Raw genomic sequence first — 21,407 nt, forward strand, 5'->3', positions numbered from 1 at the left:
ATAACGGTGGCAAATAACGTAATTGATTGGCCCACTTGGGGATAAAATCTTTTTCTACCCCCATTAATACCATGCTCTAATCAACAAAACTAACCAGTCTTAAAAATCAAATGCCAAATTGATGGCAACCCACAATGACTGCTAATAAGTGAATCTGTAACAGAAAGCTTAAGTATAGTAAAATAGAGGACATTACACCATTTCACTGCTCCCTCAATTTAACTATTTACCTTGGACAAAAAACAGCCTATTCATAATAGTTTATCATGATCATCAAAAAAAAAAAAAAAGAATAGAGTGCCTATTAATTGCATAGTCCCATTTCTCTCTTGGATGTTGGATGACACACAAAATGGTCTATTTTTGTTTTAATTAGCCCTGGTTAATGCATGCTTTATGAGTTATCATCATCTTAAAATCTGATGGGTGGCCATGTTTACAAATAACAAAAATTTTAAAAAATCACAAGTAAGATGCCTGGGTCCACGACGATTTATCTTGGGCTTGTAGTGAACAAAACTGATTTCATTCATTTCCCTGCCAGAAGGAAGGAAGAGCTCATAAAAACAAATGAAAAGAGGTGGTAAGTGGTAGGTGTTCCTTTGCAATACTGGTGGCAAAGATAGGCAGAACTAACAAACAGTAAAAGGAAACTAGATGATACTTGTAGAGGTCAGGTTGAGGCTGTTCACATTCAATTGCTGCTCGGAGGGTATCAATGGATTCGGCTGTACACAGTGCTACGGTATCACGTACTGCATAATGTGTCTAGATAAAAGCAGAAGATAAAAATAATTACGAAAAGTAATTCTTGTCATAATCATACACCCATCTGATTCTAGGAACACAGTATGTTTTAGTAAGAGGCTTTGGCAGAATACAAATACTGATGTAAACTAAATAATATTCTTAAAGTATATTACAAATAATTAAAAAGATAACTCTGCTGCAAGGGAATTCCAAAGCTAATGGAAAAAACTAAAATCTTTTCTTGATATTGACAGTAGAGAATTCCATTTGCAGCATTCATATAATTAACTGAAAACCCCATAGAAATTAATGCATTTATTTTTGAGACCCATTATTTTGCTCATCATAGTGTATGGTGATGTAAATAAACACATATCAATTGAACTCAACCCTTTGGGTCATACGAATGCTTGCAAACACCTTGTCAACAGAAAAAAATCACTAATAGTTCCATTACACAAACAGCATAATTGATGATCTTGAAACTGCTCAAAGTGGCTACATTTCAAATGAGGAACAGAGAGATGATGTGTCTTGCTTTATAGTCTGACAGAATATTCTACTAGTGTGTATTACACACTTGATTAACCCAGAAGTCAAGGCAGAACTCCAGTAAACCCATGTATAAATCATCAAAGAATGGCTGACACAGACTCAAAGACTGCATCATTCACACAGCAGGGAAAGCTGTTGTGTGGACTTTGAGAAATATTATGGAACTGACTGAGCTATATTTAAAACTACATCTTGACTTTGAAAACTTATGTACCTTTAGCTCATTTGATCAACTTAACTTTTTCCCCTACTAAGGAATCTTTACGTAGATTTCCTGATTTTTATCTTGACATTCCCTCAAATATATCTTTGTTTTTGAACAGTTTAAATGGGACTAGATTCATTACCATGCCCTTAAAGTATAGAATATAGCCATCTAATGCATTTAAGTTTCTTTTTCACATACTGAATCCTTGTCCTCAACTCTTCAGATGGAATAAATAAGCAGAGGAAAGCCTTCAAGGATGCACAGAGGTGAGTACATTAGTACCCTTCCTTAAAGGCAGAATATAGAGGGTACATCTTCATTCATGTGGAGCTCTGGACGGTAGCCAAGAACCGACTGTGTCAGAAAGTACCAGGGAAATAAGCCATCCCCCAATTTGAGCAAATTTACTTTATACATTTATAATTCTTCCTAGTTGCAAAAAAGTAAACATTTGCCAAACTACACCCTAAGGAGTTTTTTTAAAAAAGCAATGAAATTACTACAGGTTAGGTTTTCTATATGCTAGGAATAAACATTTTTAAAGGAAATATTCATTCCTTTAAAAATAAAAACAGATCAAATTGTAAGGTTAGAGTACTTGAAATTATTTTTATAGTTATATAGCTTAAACCTTAGATTACTCTTACTTTTAAGAGCCTAAATAAAATATTGAGTGGGTTATGCAATATGAAATGCAAGCAGTGCTATAAAAAATATGGTGGCTTTTAGCTGGGGCATGGATTTTCCTCACCCAACACCATCCTTTTCCCCAAAGTTGAGAATTTGCTTAGAAGTTCAAAGATAATTATATAAAAGATGTCTTCAAATATATAAAACTTACACAAATGAGAAAAATAAGAGAAAAGATTAGAGGGAAGTGGGAAGGAGTATCTTACGATTAACAACTATTCTAAGCTCAAAATGTTTAGGCAAGGTTTAATCTTCATTACCTTGCAATTGGATTCTCCATCAAGACTGGCTGTAGTAACAAAACAGATTCCATCGCTAGTGCAGGATGAGAGAAGAATAAGATCACAGGGAAAGGTTTCATCTGCCTGTACTTCTACTATATCACCAACCTAGTATGAAGAGAAAAATAAATATAAATTTTCTTATTCCAAACAAAGCATTCGTTACATCTCAAATTAAAGTAAAAATAGTAAGAGACCTCTCCTGCACTGGGGTTTGGAGAGTGTCTCAGTAACCTATACCACGTGAAAGGTGATAAAAGAATATTACTCAACATTCAGAATTCTCTTTGAGGTCACGAGGCTTTATGATGCTTTCAGATTACCTTAGTATTGAACTTTAATCTCTAATGAATGATTTTGGCTCCCAGGGACCTGTCTGCTCTCTGATGTTTCTGGCATTGATATCTGATAGGATAATGATCATTATCACTTCATGAATGAATCATGAAAAACTACATGTCTCAATTTTAGCACTTCATGAACACAGCACCAATACTCCTACTCCACCTCTCACATATTTTAATATCCTTTGCCTTCAGTGTGATAACAGCTATTATTGTTGGGTGTCAAGTCCTTCTTCAATGCTCAGAAAACCTGTTAGAGTCAGCTATTATTCACATAACATTTGAAAAAAATTCAAATAGGCCATTTTCCAACAATTCATCTGCTATCTGAAGAGTCAATTAATATAGCAATGAGAAACAATTTCCAATGAGTAAGTAATCCAAGCTCAAGTAGAGAAAAAACATGAGAAATCATGAACTATTCCTATCACAGATAGTTTAATAACAGGAAATAAGTCATAATGGTTAGAAGGTAGGACTTTTTAACCTCACTTTATATCCTAGCCCTGCCACTTAATTATATGATTTTGGCTAAGTATCTTAGATATCTGATTTCAACTACCTCACAGAATTGGTTTGAGCATGAAAAGAGGATAGAGGTAGCAAAGTCCCTGGCACATAGTCACCATTTGATAGGTGTTAATTATAATTATTACTCATACTCTGTAACTACTTTACTCTCAACTTTTTTTTTGAAAGATGTAAGAAATCAGCTAGTCCACTACTTTTCGACATTTTTCACACCATGGCACATATGGAAAACACCTTTCATGGCACTGTCAGATAAAAGGAGGAGGCTGCTGGTGGCAGAAGACCACCCACTTTTGGAGACACTCCATACCTGGCACACCAACCTAGACACACTGGTTGTAAAATGCTGAATAAATAAGACACCTGCCTTCTTTCTATTTGCTTCACAATTTGGCAAAGATGAGGATTTTAAGATCTATTTGGGAACAACTTTATTATCTTTGCCAATCTTCATCAGTAGCCAAGAACAGAATCAATAATTGAACTAATTTGTAAATAGTATGTCCCTGCAACTGGAGTGCAAGTTGAGGCTGGTAAGATGGACATGGGCCAGATCACAAAGGTCCTGGCAGGCAAGGCTTAACGGTTTAGGCCTCAACCTGAAGCTCAGCAAGGGAGAACTGGAAAAGGACTTTTAAAGAAAGGGAATAACATGGTCTAGTTAAGAGAATCAACTCTGGAGTTTTGTTTCCATTTAGCAAGTTAAAAGCCAGAAGAGAGCAGTACTGCCCCTCAACATAAATATTTAAAAAGCCAAAAAAATCTATAAAATCATAACATTTTTAGTTCATGAGAGAAGTGAGGTTGCAAGGCAAACAAGTTAACTGAATTTCAAAGGTTGAAAAGTCCCTCTGAGGAGAGACAACTGTTTCACAATTGACAACGCACAGGAAGAAGAGATGGTACCATAAATGTGCATAAGAAAACTAGATTTTTAACCAACTCTAAAAGACTTGGTAGGGGCTAACATGACAATTTAGACTCTCTGCAATCCTGAGAGAAAAGAAGTGACCATAACCACTCATCAGTTCTTCTCTACAAGGCATCCACTGGGTGCTCATAAGAAAGCAGGAGGGTAGGAGAACTAAAAGAGCCTTCCTCACTGGTATATGTCTAAAGGTTGTGATTGACTGCTGTGGGAAGACGAATACAAAATACACAGAATCACGGACCCTTGTCTCATTTCAGGCAAAAACCATCCATGTCTAGGAGAAAGACAAGAACCCTTCCCTGGCATAGTCTCAGAGAAATGTCACTACTTCTAGAGCAGAGGTAGAAGCAAAGGCTATCTGCTGCTGGGAATGGGATAGGAAATCCACTCATACTGAGGACCTTGCACTGATAAAAGGCAAAGTTCAACTGTCGTGGGAAGGTGGTGTGAAAGTATTGAGAAAGTTCCATCCTGAAGTAAAGGTGCATAAGGTCTGTATAAATATTAAGACTGAAATATGAGAATGAAGAAACCACTCTGTTCCAACCACCAGCCTTGCAATAAATAATAATAAGAAATAGCAATCTACCACTGGGGGAGGAGAAAGGGCAGAGAGGGAGGCATCCACTGTGTCTCGGAATGCAAGACCTGCTAAAAGCAGAGGGTGGAACAGCAACACTGAGAAAAATCCTTTGGTACCCAAGGTCCCACACAAAAACAAAGCAATGGCATCCCTCACTTTAAGAATTTGAAGTCCAGTGGTGTACTGAACTATCAAATAGCTTAAATCGAAAACCAAAGCCAGCTGAACTCCTGACTAGATTGATGTAACCTATAACACTAATGGGCTGACAGAAGAGGCTTGCCCATTTCAGAACAGAAATACTGTTTATCTAGGTCTCTAGCATTATTTTATATACAATGCCAAAAGTTCAATTAAAAAAATGAGACACAAAATATAAGACAAAAATGACCTATCATCAAGAGATAGACAGGACCCAGAAATGTTCAGGTTTTGAAATTATGAAACAGATGTAAAATAGCTATGATTGGGATCTTAAAGTATTTAGTGGAAAAGGTAGACAACATACATGTACAGATGAGGAATTTGGGCAGAAAGATGGGCACTACAAAAAATAAAGGAAATGTGAAAGTCAGGAATGAAAAACGTGGTATCATAAAGATTTCCTGAATACAACAAAGGAAATAATGAGGAACTCTAAAAAACTTTTCCAATATTTCTAATACCAAAAACCATACTCTTTCCCTTACAAAAAAAACCCTGTTTTTACAATGGATCCACAAGTTCTGTTTCTAGGCTCTCTTCTCTATGTTCTATGTGATTCCATCCAGTCTCATGGCTTCACATACCATTTACATGCTGACAAAATCCAAATTTCTGTTTCCGCCTAAAACATCTCTGAGCTCTAGCCCTGACAATTCCATCCGGATGTCTAACAGGTATCTCACTCAATATTAATATGGCCAAAACTGAATTCTTTATTTTCTTTTACTCTGACCTCTGTCCCTAAACCTATTCTTCTTCTACTCTTCTCCATCATGTTTAATAGCACTGTCATTTTGTTTAATAGCACTATTTAATTCACCCAGTTGCTCAGGACAAAACCAAGAAAGCTCTCTTTATTATTATTTTTTTTGCTCTATTTCTTGCTCCTTAAATCTAATATATTGCTAAATCTGATGTCCCTGTGCCTCAATTTCATCATTTATAAAGAGAGAATAAATAATACAGAAAAAGGGAACTTTGTACTTCACAGGACTATTGTGAAGTAAGGATTAAAGGGGTTAATATAATGTAAAAAGGAGTGGCTAGTATATTTATGTAATATATAAATGTTAACTACTATTTCTATTTATCATTATCTTTACTACTATCATCCTAATATAAGTTTTTACCATCATTTTCAGTAGCCATTTAACTGGGCTCTCTGATTCAACTTCAGCCACTCTGGAGTTGTATTTTTTTTTCAAATAACATCAAGTCACTCCCTGGCTTTGAAACCCTTCAAAAAAAAATTCCCATTGCACTGAAGATATGGACCATTGCACTCCTGCTCAACAATTAAACATTTAGACATGGTATATAAGTGTCTCTTTACATATACAAATACTCCAGAAAGGGCTCAAATAATCGAATAGCATTTCACAGAAATAGGATTAACTGATTTAATTACTACTATACCTGGTTGAGGTAAGCCTCAAGGTAAAGAAGCCTAGTGAAGGAAAGGTGGAAGATGAGGGACTTTCCAAGGGGGGTGGGTGATGACAAAATCAGAAGAGGAAATTGGAGAATGGTAGAGATGTAAGAGACTTTTACTTGCTTTGAAATTTTACCAAGTGTCCTGGAAACAACAGATTTAATGTTATTAATCATTTAGGCCGCCGGGGTTCTTATGCTTGAACAAGTAATGCTGAGTTTCTACAACGGGTTTGGAAACTTCAGATCCTAACCACTCTGGTTCATTACAGGGTGCTCCTCTCTAGGATGAAAAGAATAGAGGGAAAAAAAGAGTAAAAGAAAGACATTCTATGACAAACTCTGGTAACCCTCCTAACTTTGTAGCCTTTCTCCCATCATTGCTATGAGATACAAGACAATTTACCTATTACTGGGGATATGAAGAACTTATGCCCAGGAACTCCAGGTATTTAATAAATAATTTGGCAGTAATAATACCTGATAAAAGTACAGGAAGTATCATTTTTTACAAATTTATATGAGAGTCCTGAACCATTCCGGAATGATACTTTCACCTACCTGCTACTTCTTCTGTTCTACCCATCTTCTTCCCTTGTTCTGAGGGATTTTATTTATATTATCTTTCTATTTTAATCCATATTCATAAATACTATTTTTAAAATAATATCTTGCAAAATCAACAAAATTCACAAACCCTTAGGCAGACTAAATACTCAAGTATCTAAAAAAGTGATTTTATAACTAATACCATGAAATAAAAAAGATTAGAAGAGAACTACAATTTTATTTCAACATATAGGATAACATGTAAGAAATGGATAAATAACAAGAAATGTACAACCCACCAAAACTGAATCATGAAGAAATAAAACATGTGAACAGACTGAAAACTAGTGAGGAGATGAAAGAAGGAATCAAAAACCTCCCAAAAAAGGAAAGACCAGGACTGGATGACTTCACTGGAGAATTCTACCAAGTATTGAAAGAAAAAAAACATCAATCCTTCTAAAACTCTTCTAAAGAATGGAAGAGGGCACACTCCCAAACTTATTCTATGAAGCCAGCATTATTCTAATACTATTACCAGAAAAAGACATTTCAAGAAAATAAAACTAAAAAACAATACCCTCAATGAATAGTGCTGTAAAAATTCTAAAACAAAATTGTTACCAAACCAAATTCAGCAGCACATTAAAATGGTCATACACCTTGTTAAATGGGATCAAATACACGGTAGCTGAAGGAAACTAGACTTTGGGTGGTAAATACACTACAGACTATATAGATGTCAAATTATAAGGTACACCTGAAAGTTATATAATTGTATTAACTAATGTTACTCACTAAACTTAAGAATAAAAAAATGGTCCTCGCCATGACCAGATGGGATTTATATTTTAGATGTGAGGATATAAAAAAAATCAATGTAATATAATACATAAATGATGGACAAAAACTACATGATAATCTCAACTGATGCGGAAAAAGCATTTGACACAATTCAATACGATTTTCATGATAAAAAAAAAACACTCAATAGCCTAGGAAATGAAGAAAATGTCCTCAACACAGTAAAAGCCATGTATGAAAAGCCCACAGCTAACACCATACTCAACGGGGAAAGACTGAAAGCTTTTCCTCCAAGATTAGGAACAAAGCCAAGGATGTTATTCAACATTGTACCTGAAGTTCTTGCCAGAGCAATTAGACAAGAAAAGTAATAAAAAGCATACAAACTAAAAAAAAAAAAAGTAGTAAAATTATCCTGGTATACAGCATGATGTTATAGGTAAAAAAAACTAAATAATACAAAAAAAACATAAAGATTCCACAAAAAGTAAACAAATTCAGCAAAGTTGAAGGATATGAAATCAATACTAAAATACCTATTGCATTTTTATACACTAAATGTGAGCAATTCCAAAAGGAAATTAAGAAAACAATCCCATTTACAATAGCATCAAAAAGGATAAAATAGGAATAAAATCAAAGTAGTTAAAGACTCATAATTAAAAGTTATAAGGCACTGCTAAAAGAAAGCAAAGATAATACAAATAAATGGAAAGACATTTCATGTATATGGGGTCATAACCTAAATTATTGTTAAAATGTTGACAATATCAAAAGAAATCTGCAGATTCAATGGAATGCTTATCAAAATGCCGATGGCATTTTTTTTGGCAGAAATAGAACAAAAATCCTAAAATTCTTATGGAATCTAAAGGGACCCCTGAATAGCCATGATAATCTTGGGGGGAGAGAAGAGGGAAACTTTGAAAAAAAATCTCGTTCTCTCAGATTTCAAAACGTACTATGAAGAACAGTAATTAAGACAGTATGATACTGGCATAAAGATCAATGAGTACAGACCCGAAATAAGCCCTTGTGTATATGGCCAAATGATTATCAGCAAGAGTGCCAAGACTATGCAGTGGGGAAAAGAGAATCTCTCTTAAACAAATGGTGTTGGGAAAACTGGGTATCTAGAAAAGAATAAAACTTGAACTCTTATTTTACATCATATACAAAAATAAACTCAATAAATTAAAGAGCTAAATATGAGACCTAAACCTATTAGACTCCTAGAAGAACATTAGGGAAAAGCTTCAGGACATTGGATTTGGCAATTATTTCTTGGGCATAACATCGAAAGCACAGGACAACATCAAAATTAGAAATGTGAATACATCAAACTTAAAAACTTCTTACCAAAGGACATTATCAACAGAGTGAAAAGTCAACCTATGAAATGGAAAAAAAATATTTGCAAATTATCTCTAACTGATAAGGGGTTAATAGTTAAAATACACAAATTTCTATAACTCAACAACAAACGAATCCCCTGATTAAAACATGGGCTTGAATAGAAGGACTTGAATAGAAATTGTTCCAAAGAAAACATACAAATGGCCAATAAGCATACAAAAAAATGCTCAACATCACGGACCATTAGAGAAATGCAAATCAAAACCACAATGAGATATCTCATACCCATCAGGATGGCCACTATCAAAAGAACAGAAAATAACAAGTGCTGGAGAGGATGTGTAGAAGTTGAAACTCTGTGCGCTCTATGTGCAAAGGTAAAATGGTACATTGCATCCATTTTAGAAAACTGTGTAGAGGTTACTCAAAAAATTAAAAATAGCATTACCATATAATTCAGAGATTCTACTTCTGGGTATACATCTAACATAATTAAAAGCAAGATCTTGAAGAGTTATTTGTACATCTGTGTCTATCACATTATTCACACAGCCAAGAGGTGGAAGCAACCCAAATGTCCATCAAAAGATGAACTGATAAAGAAAATGTGCTATATGCATACAATCAAACATTATACAGCCTTAAAAAGGCTATTTTGTCATATGCTATCACTTGGATGAACCTTGAAGATATTATGCTAAGTGAAATAAGTCAGTCATGAAAGGATAAATACTGTATGATCCCACTTATAGAAGTATCTCTTTAAAATAGGCAATCATAGAAACAGAAAATAGAAAGGTGTTTACCAAGGGCTGGAAGTAGGGAGAATTAGTGTTTAGTGGGTATAGTGTTTTAGTGTTACAAGATGAAAATGTTCTAGAGATTTGTTGCACAACAACGTGAATGTACTTAACATTACTGAAATGTACAATTAAAAATGGTTAAAATGGTTAATTTAATGTTCTTTTATCACTTAGCAGAATAAAATTAAATTTAAAAGGAATACCTTGAGACTAGGATATTTGCAAAAAAACACATGTGATAAAGGACTGCTATTCAAAATATACAATAACAAAAAAAAACCTGTTAAAACTAAACAATAAAAAAATGGACAACCTGAATATGAAAAACGGGGAAAATACCTAATAGTCACCTCAGCAAAGAAGATATTCAGGTGACAAGTAAGCATATTAAAAGATGTTTAACACCATATGTGGTTAGAGAATTGCAAATTAAAACAAACCACTACACATCTATTACCACTACACACCTATTAGAATTGCCAAAATCCACAACACTGACAACAAATGCTGATGTGGACCAACAGGAATTCTCATTAACTGCTAATGGGAATGCAAAGTGGAATACAGCCACTTTGAAGACAGTTTGGCAGGATCTTACAAAATTAAACATGCTGTTACTATACAATCCAATAATCACACTCCTTGGTATTTACCCAAATGAACTGAAATTTTATGTCCACACACAAACCTGCACATGGATGTTTATAGCAGTTTTATTCATAACTGCCAAAATCTGGAAGCAAACAATATGCCCTTTGGAAGGTGAATGAATAAATAAAACTACATATAGACAATGCAGTATTATTCAGCACTAAAAAGAAATGAGCTCTTGAGCCATGAAAAGACATGAAGGAAACTTAAATGCATATTACTAAGTGAAACAAGTACAATATGTAGCCTTTACACATTGACTTGTTTCACTTAGTAATATGCATTTAATACCATAACAATTCTAACTATATGACACTATGGAGAAAGTAAAAGGATTAGTGTTGGTCCAGGGCTGGGGGAGGGGAGGGAGGGATGAATAAGTAGAGCAGAGGATGCTTAGGCTGTTTAGGGCAGTTTAACAATTTGTTATAATATAATGGTGAATACATGTCATTTATACATTTGTTCAGGGATACAGAATGTGCAACACCAAGAGTGAACTCAAATATAAACTATTAACTTTGGATGATAATAATGTGTCAATGTAGGGTCACTTATTGTAACAAACGTATCACTCTGGCAGTGTATATTGGTAGCAAGGAAGGTTGCACCTGCATGTGGAAAGGGGGTATATTTAACTCTGTACTTTCTGCTCAATTTTACTGTAAACCTAAGACTTCTCTAAAAAATAAAGTTTATGAATAATTAAAATCTGTTGGGAACAAAAATGTTAGTTGCTGTGGACAAGTCTAAAATCTTACTGACAGGCAATCTTATTAGGTAATAATAAATAATGATTACCTTGAATAATAAATTTAAATGCCTGAGATATTAAAAAAATAATATCTTTGAAACTCTTAAACAATGCTAGTAGAATATGAAATGGTACAGTTGCTGTAGAAAAGTTTGGTGGTATGTGAAAAAGTTGAACATAGAATTACCATATCACCTAGTAATTCTACTCCTAGGTATATACCCAAAGAATTGAAAACAGATATGAAAACAAAAACTTAAACATGAAATATTCATACTAAAAATATTCATAATATTCAAAAGATAAGGAAAAAAACCCAAATTTCCATCAACTGATGAAGGATAAAAATGAACTGTGGTATCATGACGGAATGTTATTCAGCCGTAAAAACTAATGAAGTACTGATGCATGCTACAACATGAATGAACCCTGGGAACATTATATTAAGTGAGAAACAAGACACAAAAAGCCACATAGTGTATGATTCCTTTTATATGAAATATTCAGAATAGGTAAATCCATAGAGACAGAAAGATTAGTGGTTGCCAGGGCCTGGAGGAAGAGGAATTCAGCATGATTGCTTAATGGCTTAAGGGGGTTTCCTTTTGGGGTGAAGAAAATGTTCTGGAACGATATAGTCCTGATGGTTGCACAACACCGTTAATGTATCAAATGTTGCCGAATTAACAGTCCAGTTTTAAAAGTTGTGCTTTTAGCGCAGTAAAAAATAAACTACAAAAATAAATACCTTGATTTTTTCACTCTCTTTTCTAACTCGTTTTGCATTTTCAATAATGTAAACAGTGCTCTTGTTGACTTCATTGTCAGCTCTGTGTCTCAGCCAATCCTCATATCCCTAGAAGGATAAAAAATAACTATATAATCAAGCTCATATAATGAAGTAAAGCTGTTAATTTCTATAACTCCTCCATGAGTTATCAGCAGATATTTATACTTATGGTATTAATTTCAACTAAGAATGCTAAAGAGAGAACACTACATTTTTTTCTGAAAAAAAATAAGATATGCTTTTAAAATACTGCTTAAGTGGCTTTGTGTTAAAAGGTTCTTCCATTCTACATTTAAGTACTAATGAAAACATAGACATTAAAGTCTTAATATTCTTTAACTGTGAAGGACTATTATTTATTCTTGTAATTCTACTCTTATTCCAGTTAATGTTAATTTCCCCTAATTAGCGAATTTGAAAAAATTTTTTCTGGATGTTATTTTCCTACAGTCTTAATCACTTAAATATATTCTTCTGTGGTAGACTGTTGGAATAATCATTTTTGAGGAAACTGAATTCTTCCCAGAGACAGAATAAGAAAAGGCAAGTTAAGATTATTTTGGCAGAAGAGAATTTAGAGATCAAGAGTTAAACTTCTCTATTGACCTGGTGAAAAAAGAAAATATAAATTGGTGTTCATTTTTTAGAATTAAAAGTAATCAGGGGAAGGTCTAATTGGCTCATTTTTTTTCTTTTTTTCCTGGAGTATATTTAATCAACATAACTAAGGAAGAAGAACGTTCATTTGAGCATGACCCCCTCTCCTTTTTTACATAACTTTGCTTTTTTTCTTTATAAATATGTCTGTACCTTTTCAACTATAATTGTTTGAAAAATCTCTTGATCGCTTTCCTCTTTTTTTCTTAGTTGCTATATTCATTCCTATTCTGTCCCTCTTTATGACAATGCTAGGCTATCACTTCAGGGAGGAAAGAAAGGCCCTAACATGAATTAGTATCAGGAGTAAAATGAATCAGTAAGAGCTTTTGAAACCATACATGCTATTCTTGGAACCAGCAATTCTATGATGTTAAAGAAAATAATCCTAACAGCCTAAAGGAAAGAACATTCCAAAAGTCTTTATTTAGCAATTGAACATTTGAAAAAATATTCTTGCAGTTCCTGTTAGGCAAGATAGAAGATCAGATAACCCCAAGAGGAAAGGTAACCTTGTTCCCAATACTGCTAAGCAGACCCTCCTTTTGGAAGTTCTTTGGGGCACTGTTAAAAGAAATTTCATAAGTACTAGCTAGAAGTATGTTTATAAATAGCCAGGTCTTGTGGATAATTACCTGATAAAAATTGCTAACCTACCCCTTTTCCTCTAGTTTCCCTTTTGCATTTTCAATTTCATCTGGATTTTCCAAAGGTACTATCATATAAAATGCTCCAAATACTTCAAAGACATTAGCATTACAAACTGTGGCAGCTGTCAGCTTTGACAAGAAACAAGTATAAAAGTCTCCACTAACCACCACCCTCTTCAGCAGTATCGGGAAAGATAAGAAACTTAAAGTATGTATGCTCTTGTGTTTTCTGCTATAGGCAAACAACAAAAAAGTTCAGTAGAATTGGAATTTTTCAGATAAGACATACCGTGATGAAAAAAAATCAATTTTTTTAATCAATTAAAAATGTGCCTCCCATTTTTTGACTAAGTTATACCTTCTACCTACTCTTTAAGGGTTACCATCCCCCCACACAAATATTGAGGAAAGGAGCAAGAAATTAGGGATGTACCCTGCAATCATTTTAATAGGTTTTCAATAGGAATGAAGTATAAACTAAATATATCAAAAGATATTAACCACTCTATATAAATATGAAAAAGAACCTCTGACAATTAAATTCCAACCAGACAGGACTAAAATGTAAGCATAAATGTAAATTAAAAATTTACCTGCTTAATAGCTGTAACAGTTATAACAAAGAAAAGTGGAAGTCCACTGGTAATTGGGCTAGTTGGTGTATCTACTGTGACCTAGGTAAGGAAAAAAAATAGAAAGTAAAATGAAAATAAGCCAGTAACATATATAACATTGCATGCTGAAAATATTTCAGACAGAATACAGACAAAACATATTCCAGTAATAGGGTGAATGTTAACTTTCATTAAAACAAAAGCAATCCACGCAGCAGTTATAGTTTAAGAAAATAGTTCTAAATTTAGGCTTAGTTTTCATCCCAGCTGGAATTAACCCCTTTACTGAAATACATCCATTCATTTAGCATCTATTTGGTAAGCACCATTCTGTGCTATTTGCAGCCAACCTTTAGCGAAGCTGCTTTACACAGATGGAAAAAATCCCTGGCCTCCTATAGCTTGCAGCTTACAGGGAAAACCAGGAATCAAAACACTGACATCTGAAGAGTAAACAGAAGTTAACTAGATGAAGAGGGGGAGGCTTTCCAGGAACCATAAAGAGCATATACAACATCTGTATGATAGGAGGGAGTGTGGCACAGGTAAGGAAATAAAGGGAGCCAATGGCAAAAGAATGTGGTGTGAGGTGGAGACTGGAGAAGATGGGCCAGACTAAGCAGGGCCCTCTAGGCTAGAGTTCATTCTTTATCCCACAAACAGTGGGAAATAACTGAAGCGTTTAGTCAGAGAGAAGACACATGAAGAGAACTACATTTTGAAAAGATCATTCTCATTGTTTTGTAGAAAACAGACAGGAAGGGAACAAGGGTGGAGGCAAGGAGTTCATTCAGGAGGCAATTGGTAAACGATGATGGCTTGGGTGAAGGGAATAGCAGTATATACAAAGAAGTTCCAGAGATGTTTAGGAGGCAAAAATGGCAAGACTGGGTAAGGAATTTCTTGTAAGGGATGATTAAAGATGCGCTCCAAGTATCTGGTTAACATGGTTGACTAGATGTTGTCATCATTCCCTGAAATAGTAAAGACTAAAAGAGAACTAAACTTGATGGATAGAGGCCCATGAGTTCCATATGCCCTCACAACTCTTTGACTCTTAAATCTAAACCCCACCTAGGCCTGCCCCTGCCACACATCCTGTGTTGCAGATGCTGGCTTTTTACATGGCTCTGTGCCTTCGTGCACAGACTGAGATACCAGTCTGGCATTCTTCACCATGTGAAGTCCTTCTAATCCCTTCAAGGCTCAGTTCAGGCATCGCTTACTCTTTGAAGCCTTCTCAAGCTCCTCTTGGACAGAAACAATTATAACTTTCACCACATCCCCATAGCATTTTGCTCATACTATGTTTATGACTTTTATTACATTAAGTGAATACATGACTGTTTTGGATATGACAAATTCCTTAGGGGTAGAAAAGCTATATCTTAATCTTCCTTGAATCTGCTAAAATCTTTGTAGTCTGGACTACTACTGCATGGCACATAATAGGTGCTTGTGGTATATGTTTACTGAACTGAACTGAAATGCGCTGCATGCCCAGTGGCATGACTCTTGTGAACATAATCCTCTATGTAGTTTATTTTATGCTGTTTTGTAAGACACCTCACCATAGGTAGAGCATCTTCTTTTCAAATGTCCCATCATTCAAGATTGAAATGGACTATTTCCCATATCAAAACCAGAATGGCTTTAAGTAGCAGGGCTAAATTCAATTACAGTACCATTTACTCAAAGCCTTAAAGCAGATAAACAGAAGCACTTAACATCAACAAGGCATTCAAAAATGCTTTGTTGGGATGTTTGTTTCATTTAAAAAAATGTAATGAGAGAAAAAAAGAACTTTTAATGTAGTAAAATTTTCAGGGGGTCATTTTGGTGAAAGAAAGAGCTTAATAGCTTATAGATTTAAAGATGGAAGATGTAAATTAAAATGTCTAAAACCTAAAAGACAGAATATTTGCAGGAACTCAGAGAAGCAGATCGATCAACTAGGCTTAAAGTAAATGAATGAAGCAGAGAAAAACTAATAATCAAGAAGATAAGTGATAAATTTTCAATTATGCTGAAACTAGTGTTTAATAAAGTAAACTTAATTTAAACTGTTTTCAATTTTGATACATGGCAGTGTCTTTAATGGTATAGAATACACGCCCTTCTACCATGAACAAAGGCATAAAATCCATGAAAGTTTTTTAAAAAGTAATGGTCCTAGAAAAGATAAAATACCATATGATTTCACTTATATGTGGAACCTAAGTAACAAAAAGAACAAACTAATCGAAAATAGACTCACAAATATAGAGGGCATTCTGGTGGTCAGAGGGGAGTGGGGCAAAGGGGGTGCTGGGAGAAAGTGGTGAAGGGTTAAAGAAGTACAAATTAGTAGTTGATAGAGGGTCACGGGGATGGGGAGCACAGTACAGGGAATACAGACAGCAATGTAATGGCTAGGTTGGAGGACAGAGGAAAGATAGACTAATTGGGTGGGGGGAAGGGGTGGGATCGTTTCATAAATTATATAAATGGTGTAACTAATGTACTGTATACTTGAAACTAATAATAAAATTAAATTTAAAAAAGTAAGGGTCTCAACAAATTTTCTGGTAAAAAATGTTACTTTAGAAATAGATAAAATCATATAAATCTCAAAATGTAATATTAGTACTTTAAGAAGTATTATTATAATAAGCCCTGAAGCATCTTTTTAATCACAGGGCATTTTAAGGTTAGGAATGGACTGAAAATTTGTTTGAAGTGAAGTCTCTCAAAGTGGAGCAGATATTTATAGCTCTTACCTGTACAAGGAAAATGATGAGAAAATAAAAATTTGCAATTCTTCTAAACTGTTCAAACAGGTTCTTTGGGAGGAAATTCCAAAGTGTATACTGTAAAGAGGGAGGAAAAAATATATTATTAGAAAGCAAACAAAAAATATTAGCAATAATGACTCATATGAGTCCAGATTATCAAAATAGTTTGAAAACTCAGGTTAAAACTCAAACCCCACACATAAGAATAAGCATATAGAAAAAAAAGCATATATTTAGAGGTATAGTATATAAACTTTTTAGGAGTGACGTTTTCATTTTGACCATTACAATTGGTCCATCTAGTCCCATGCCTCTGCTGTCCCTGATGCAATCTAAATTAGGTTCCTTGCTATGTGCTCTTGTATCATCCTTATACTTCCTTGATAAGACTTGTTGCAGTATAGAATTATACATTGGTGTACTTTTTAATTAACGTTTCCCCCTCAATAGGCAATGAATTCTGTAAGGGCAGGATGTTCATCTATCTTTTTATTACTTTTCCCCAACACTTACTTAGCACAGTACCTGACGCAAAGTAGACAAGACATTCAATAAATGAGCGGGATGATAAACGAATGAATTCCTCTGGCTCAGCTAACCTCTAGAGTCTTCTTGATCACCAACACAGACATAAGTCTGTTCCTATCAGTACCTACTACCTCCATGACATATAGGTGTGCGCATAACCCTGGGTCATAGAGGGCTTTCATTTTAATCAATGACATACCATTCTGGGCATTGGTAACTGGTAACAGGTAAAGGTTTTAATGCTAAATTGTACATGGGCAGGAGGAGAGAATTCTTGGGCCAACTGTCAAATCACATAGACTTTCTCACTGATACCTTAAGCTCAAAGACTGGGTCACTTAAAAATCACCAGAAGTTAGATTTTCTAGATGTCTTAATAAATAGAGAAGACCAGAAACCAGAAAGAAAGAACTCTTTCTTAACCCAAAGATCTAAATTTACACTAGAACAGTCTCCATCCAAAGTATCTCCACAATGGGAGAAAATATCCATTAAATAATATTGGTGACTGAAAAGCCAAAGTTGTAGAGTATAACACAGTATATGGGAATTCACTACTAACTTCTCTTTAAAAGGCCTATGGGCTCAAGATTCAGAGAATCCCAAGAAAATGAAGATGAGCCAAGGCAAGTAAGTTCAGTGATGCAGCTGCACTACAACCAACAGACAACCGACAAGGTTCCCTCAAGGTTCATGGAACCGCCTCAGGGAAGATCATTCAAAATGAAGTGCAGAATTGTGTGTGGATAGGCATCAGTTGGGAGGGGAGTCCATACTTTTCTTCAGATTCCCAAGGCATCTAGTGACCAAAAATAAAAGGGATCAAAACCACTGATCCAGATCAACACTTAACTGTCCCAATTACTTACAACCCATTTCCTAAAACAAAAAGCTCAACTCCAACAACAGGCTAACAGCTGAACTTCTGGCTTATTGACCTTTTGTTCCCTAACTAAAGGATTTTTAATTAAATAAACAAACATTAGGAACTGTTAAGAGTCCTTTAATGGGTGTTAACACATCAAAAGGAAATATTTTTGCTGTTGCTTCTAGGCCCCCACTGTTCCTTTTCCACTTTTCTACTAAAAGAAAGGGTTCCTTGAGGAACTCCAGCTAATCCCTTTACCAGAAGTTACTGCTATATGCCTATTCTTTCTTATTTCAGCTATTATAAGCTCTACTACCACAAGTGGCTAGCACGGTTTTTGACATACAAGAAATCCTGATTAAAACCTGTGTTGTCCACTTATTCCTTTGCTTTAACTAAAACGCAAATTAAGCTTCTCATCTCTTTATTGTAATATAAATGTAATAAAGTATATATTATTTCAACACAGATCAAGAGAAGCCTACTTTTTCGGAGCTGTCGGATTAAAACTGAAATTGAATTTGAGCCACATACATCAAGTTATTCAAATTGACCTGTCTGCCTAAAAAATAGATTCAGATGTAGTTGCTACAAATCAAATAACAATGTTAATCCATAAGAAAATGTTTATAGCATTTGTTTCACTAACAATGATGGCAATGGAGATTTTTAGGAGTCATAAATAAGTTTTTGCTCAAAGAAGTCAGTGAGTGGGTCTTTTACACAATTTTAACAGGCAATTATAAACTGAAAAAGCAACACTGACATTTAGAACATGTTCAAAAACAGGTTCTACAGAAAAAAATGCCAGCTTACCAGGTATATCTACTACAATACATTTAACATCTGCTCTGTAGTGAATAAAATCATTGGTATAAATGGCAGAAAAAGTGGTGTAGATGGTAGAGGCTTTGTTTACCCATCTTGTGACCAAATCAAAATTGTGACAGAAACACAGAGTAAACAGCAAGCAAAGTCACCTGGGATTTAGATGAACAGAAGCACTACAACCACAGAGAGAAATAAGGAATCTCCCTGTAATGGTAGGAGGTAGGAGGGGGAAGAAATGAGGTTGCCCAGTCCTGAGGGGCTGAGTGGGACAGAGGCTGTGGCAGCAGAAGCTGCAGATGTCTCTTAAAGGGTGGCCTTTCATGGTGACGGACCTGATCACTCTGAGCACCAGAGCCATGTCCACTGCACTGGGGCACCAGGGACTTACAGGGGGACGTTAAGTTGTCAGAGTGAGGGCCAGAGGTGAGGCTCTCTCCGGGGCTGAAGTGCCAGAGGTATCCATAGTTCCCTGTTGAGCCCTCCCCATTCTCAGTGGGCAGACTCAGAACTGCGGTAGCTGAGATGTCACTAAACTAGATAACAGAGGTCACTCTGCCCAGAGAATTCCTGGAACTCCACCTCCTCCAATTCCTGGCCCCACCCAAGTCACATCCAGGTGTATCCTAGGCAAGTCAGGTGTTCCTTGCTGAGACTTCAAGACTCATGCTAGTCTTGAGGCAACTATAAGCACAGTATCTATGGATTGCTTGTAGCTTCTTATGAGGTGGCCCCAGAAGGGCACAGACTGGGGATAAACTTGGCCTGTAGCTGAACCCCTCTCAGGACTGTGCCACTGGACACCTATTACACAAAGCCACCCTAAAAAGATCTAGAGACTTAGGAGCTTTACTTAGTACATAGAAACAGACACAGAAAGGTAGCCAAAATAGGGAGACAAAGAAGCAGAAACAATACGAAATAACAGAACATAGATCCTGATATAATGGAGTCAAGCAACCTAACAGATGCAGGGCTCAAAACACTGGTTATAAAGATGTTCAATGAACTTAGGGAAAGTATAGATGAACTCAGTGAGAACTTTAACAAAGAGACAACAAACATAAAAATGGAAATATAAATTATGTGGAACCAGTAAGAAATGAAGAACTCATTATCTGAGATGGAGAGTATATTAGAGGGAATCAACAAGGTGGACAAAGAGAATCAAACCACCAATACAGAGGATGGGGAAGCCAAGGACACTCAATCAGTATGGCAAAAAAACAAACAAACAAAAAAACTAAAAAAAAAAAAAAAAACAGAGGAAGCCAAGACTATAATAATAATTTAAGGAGCCTATGGGACACTATTAAAGGCAAAAATATCCAGGACATAGGGTGTACAAGGAAAATAAGACATTGAAGAGCTATTTGAAAAGATAATGATGGTAAACTTTCCTAACCTGGTGAAGCAAATAGACATACAAACCCAGGAAGCTCAGAGAGTTCCAAAAAAGAAGAACCCAAAGAGGCCCACACCAGGACACATTATAATTAAAATGCTAAAGGTTAAATACAAAGAGAGAATCTTAAAAGCAGCAAGAGACAAGCAGTTAGTTACCTACAAGGGAGGACCCAAAAGACTGGAAGCTGATTTCTCAAAGGAAGCCATGCAAGACAGAAAGGGCTTAGCGCAAAGTATTTGACGTGATGAAAATCAGGGATCTACAACAAATAATACTTTATCCAATAAAGCTAGCATTTAGAGTTGAAGGACAGATCAAGAGCTTCCCAGACAAAAATAAGCTAAGGGAATTTATCAGCATCAAGCATTTATAGGAAATGTTGGAGGGACTTCTTTAAGAAGAAAATCAGGTATCAAAAACAGGAATAAAGAATGGTAATAAATACATTCCTATCAACAAGTACCTCAAATGGAAAAAAATTAAGTGCACCAACCAAAAGATAGAGGGGTCGAATGGATAAGAAAATAAGACCCCTACATATGCTGCCTACAAGAGACTCACTTCAGATTAAAAGACACACACAGACTAAAAGGAAGGAGATGAAAAAAGATATTGCCTCGATGGACCTAGAGGGTATCATGCTGAATCAAATAAGTCAGATAAAGAGAAATACTGCATGATTTCACATAATGTGGAATCTAAAGAACAAAATAAATAACAAAAACGGAAATAAACTCATAGATACAGAGAATTATTTTGAGGGCTACTAGATGGGAGGGAGATTGGGGGGTTAGCAAAAAAAGGGCAAAGGGATTAAGAAGTACAAATGATAGTTACAAAATAGACATGGAGATATAAAGTGTAG

General features: G+C 35.2%; 1 protein-coding gene across 2 annotated transcripts in view; it reads right to left on the reverse strand.

The window, feature by feature from the left end:
- ATP11C (ATPase phospholipid transporting 11C) overlaps nt 1-21,407 on the reverse strand; it is a 160,085-nt gene that overhangs the window by 63,305 nt on the left and 75,373 nt on the right. For both annotated transcript variants that reach the window (XM_036227331.1, XM_016131161.2), the window contains exons 3-7: nt 16,896-16,985; nt 14,116-14,196; nt 12,174-12,281; nt 2,464-2,592; nt 665-768 (exon numbers count right to left, since the gene is read on the reverse strand). In XM_036227331.1, the coding sequence (XP_036083224.1) occupies nt 665-768; nt 2,464-2,592; nt 12,174-12,281; nt 14,116-14,196; nt 16,896-16,985 (512 nt within the window). The remainder of the gene's footprint in view (nt 1-664; nt 769-2,463; nt 2,593-12,173; nt 12,282-14,115; nt 14,197-16,895; nt 16,986-21,407) is intronic.

Source organism: Rousettus aegyptiacus, unplaced genomic scaffold (assembly GCF_014176215.1).
Source record: "Rousettus aegyptiacus isolate mRouAeg1 unplaced genomic scaffold, mRouAeg1.p scaffold_m13_p_9, whole genome shotgun sequence".
Taxonomy (NCBI): domain Eukaryota; kingdom Metazoa; phylum Chordata; class Mammalia; order Chiroptera; family Pteropodidae; genus Rousettus; species Rousettus aegyptiacus.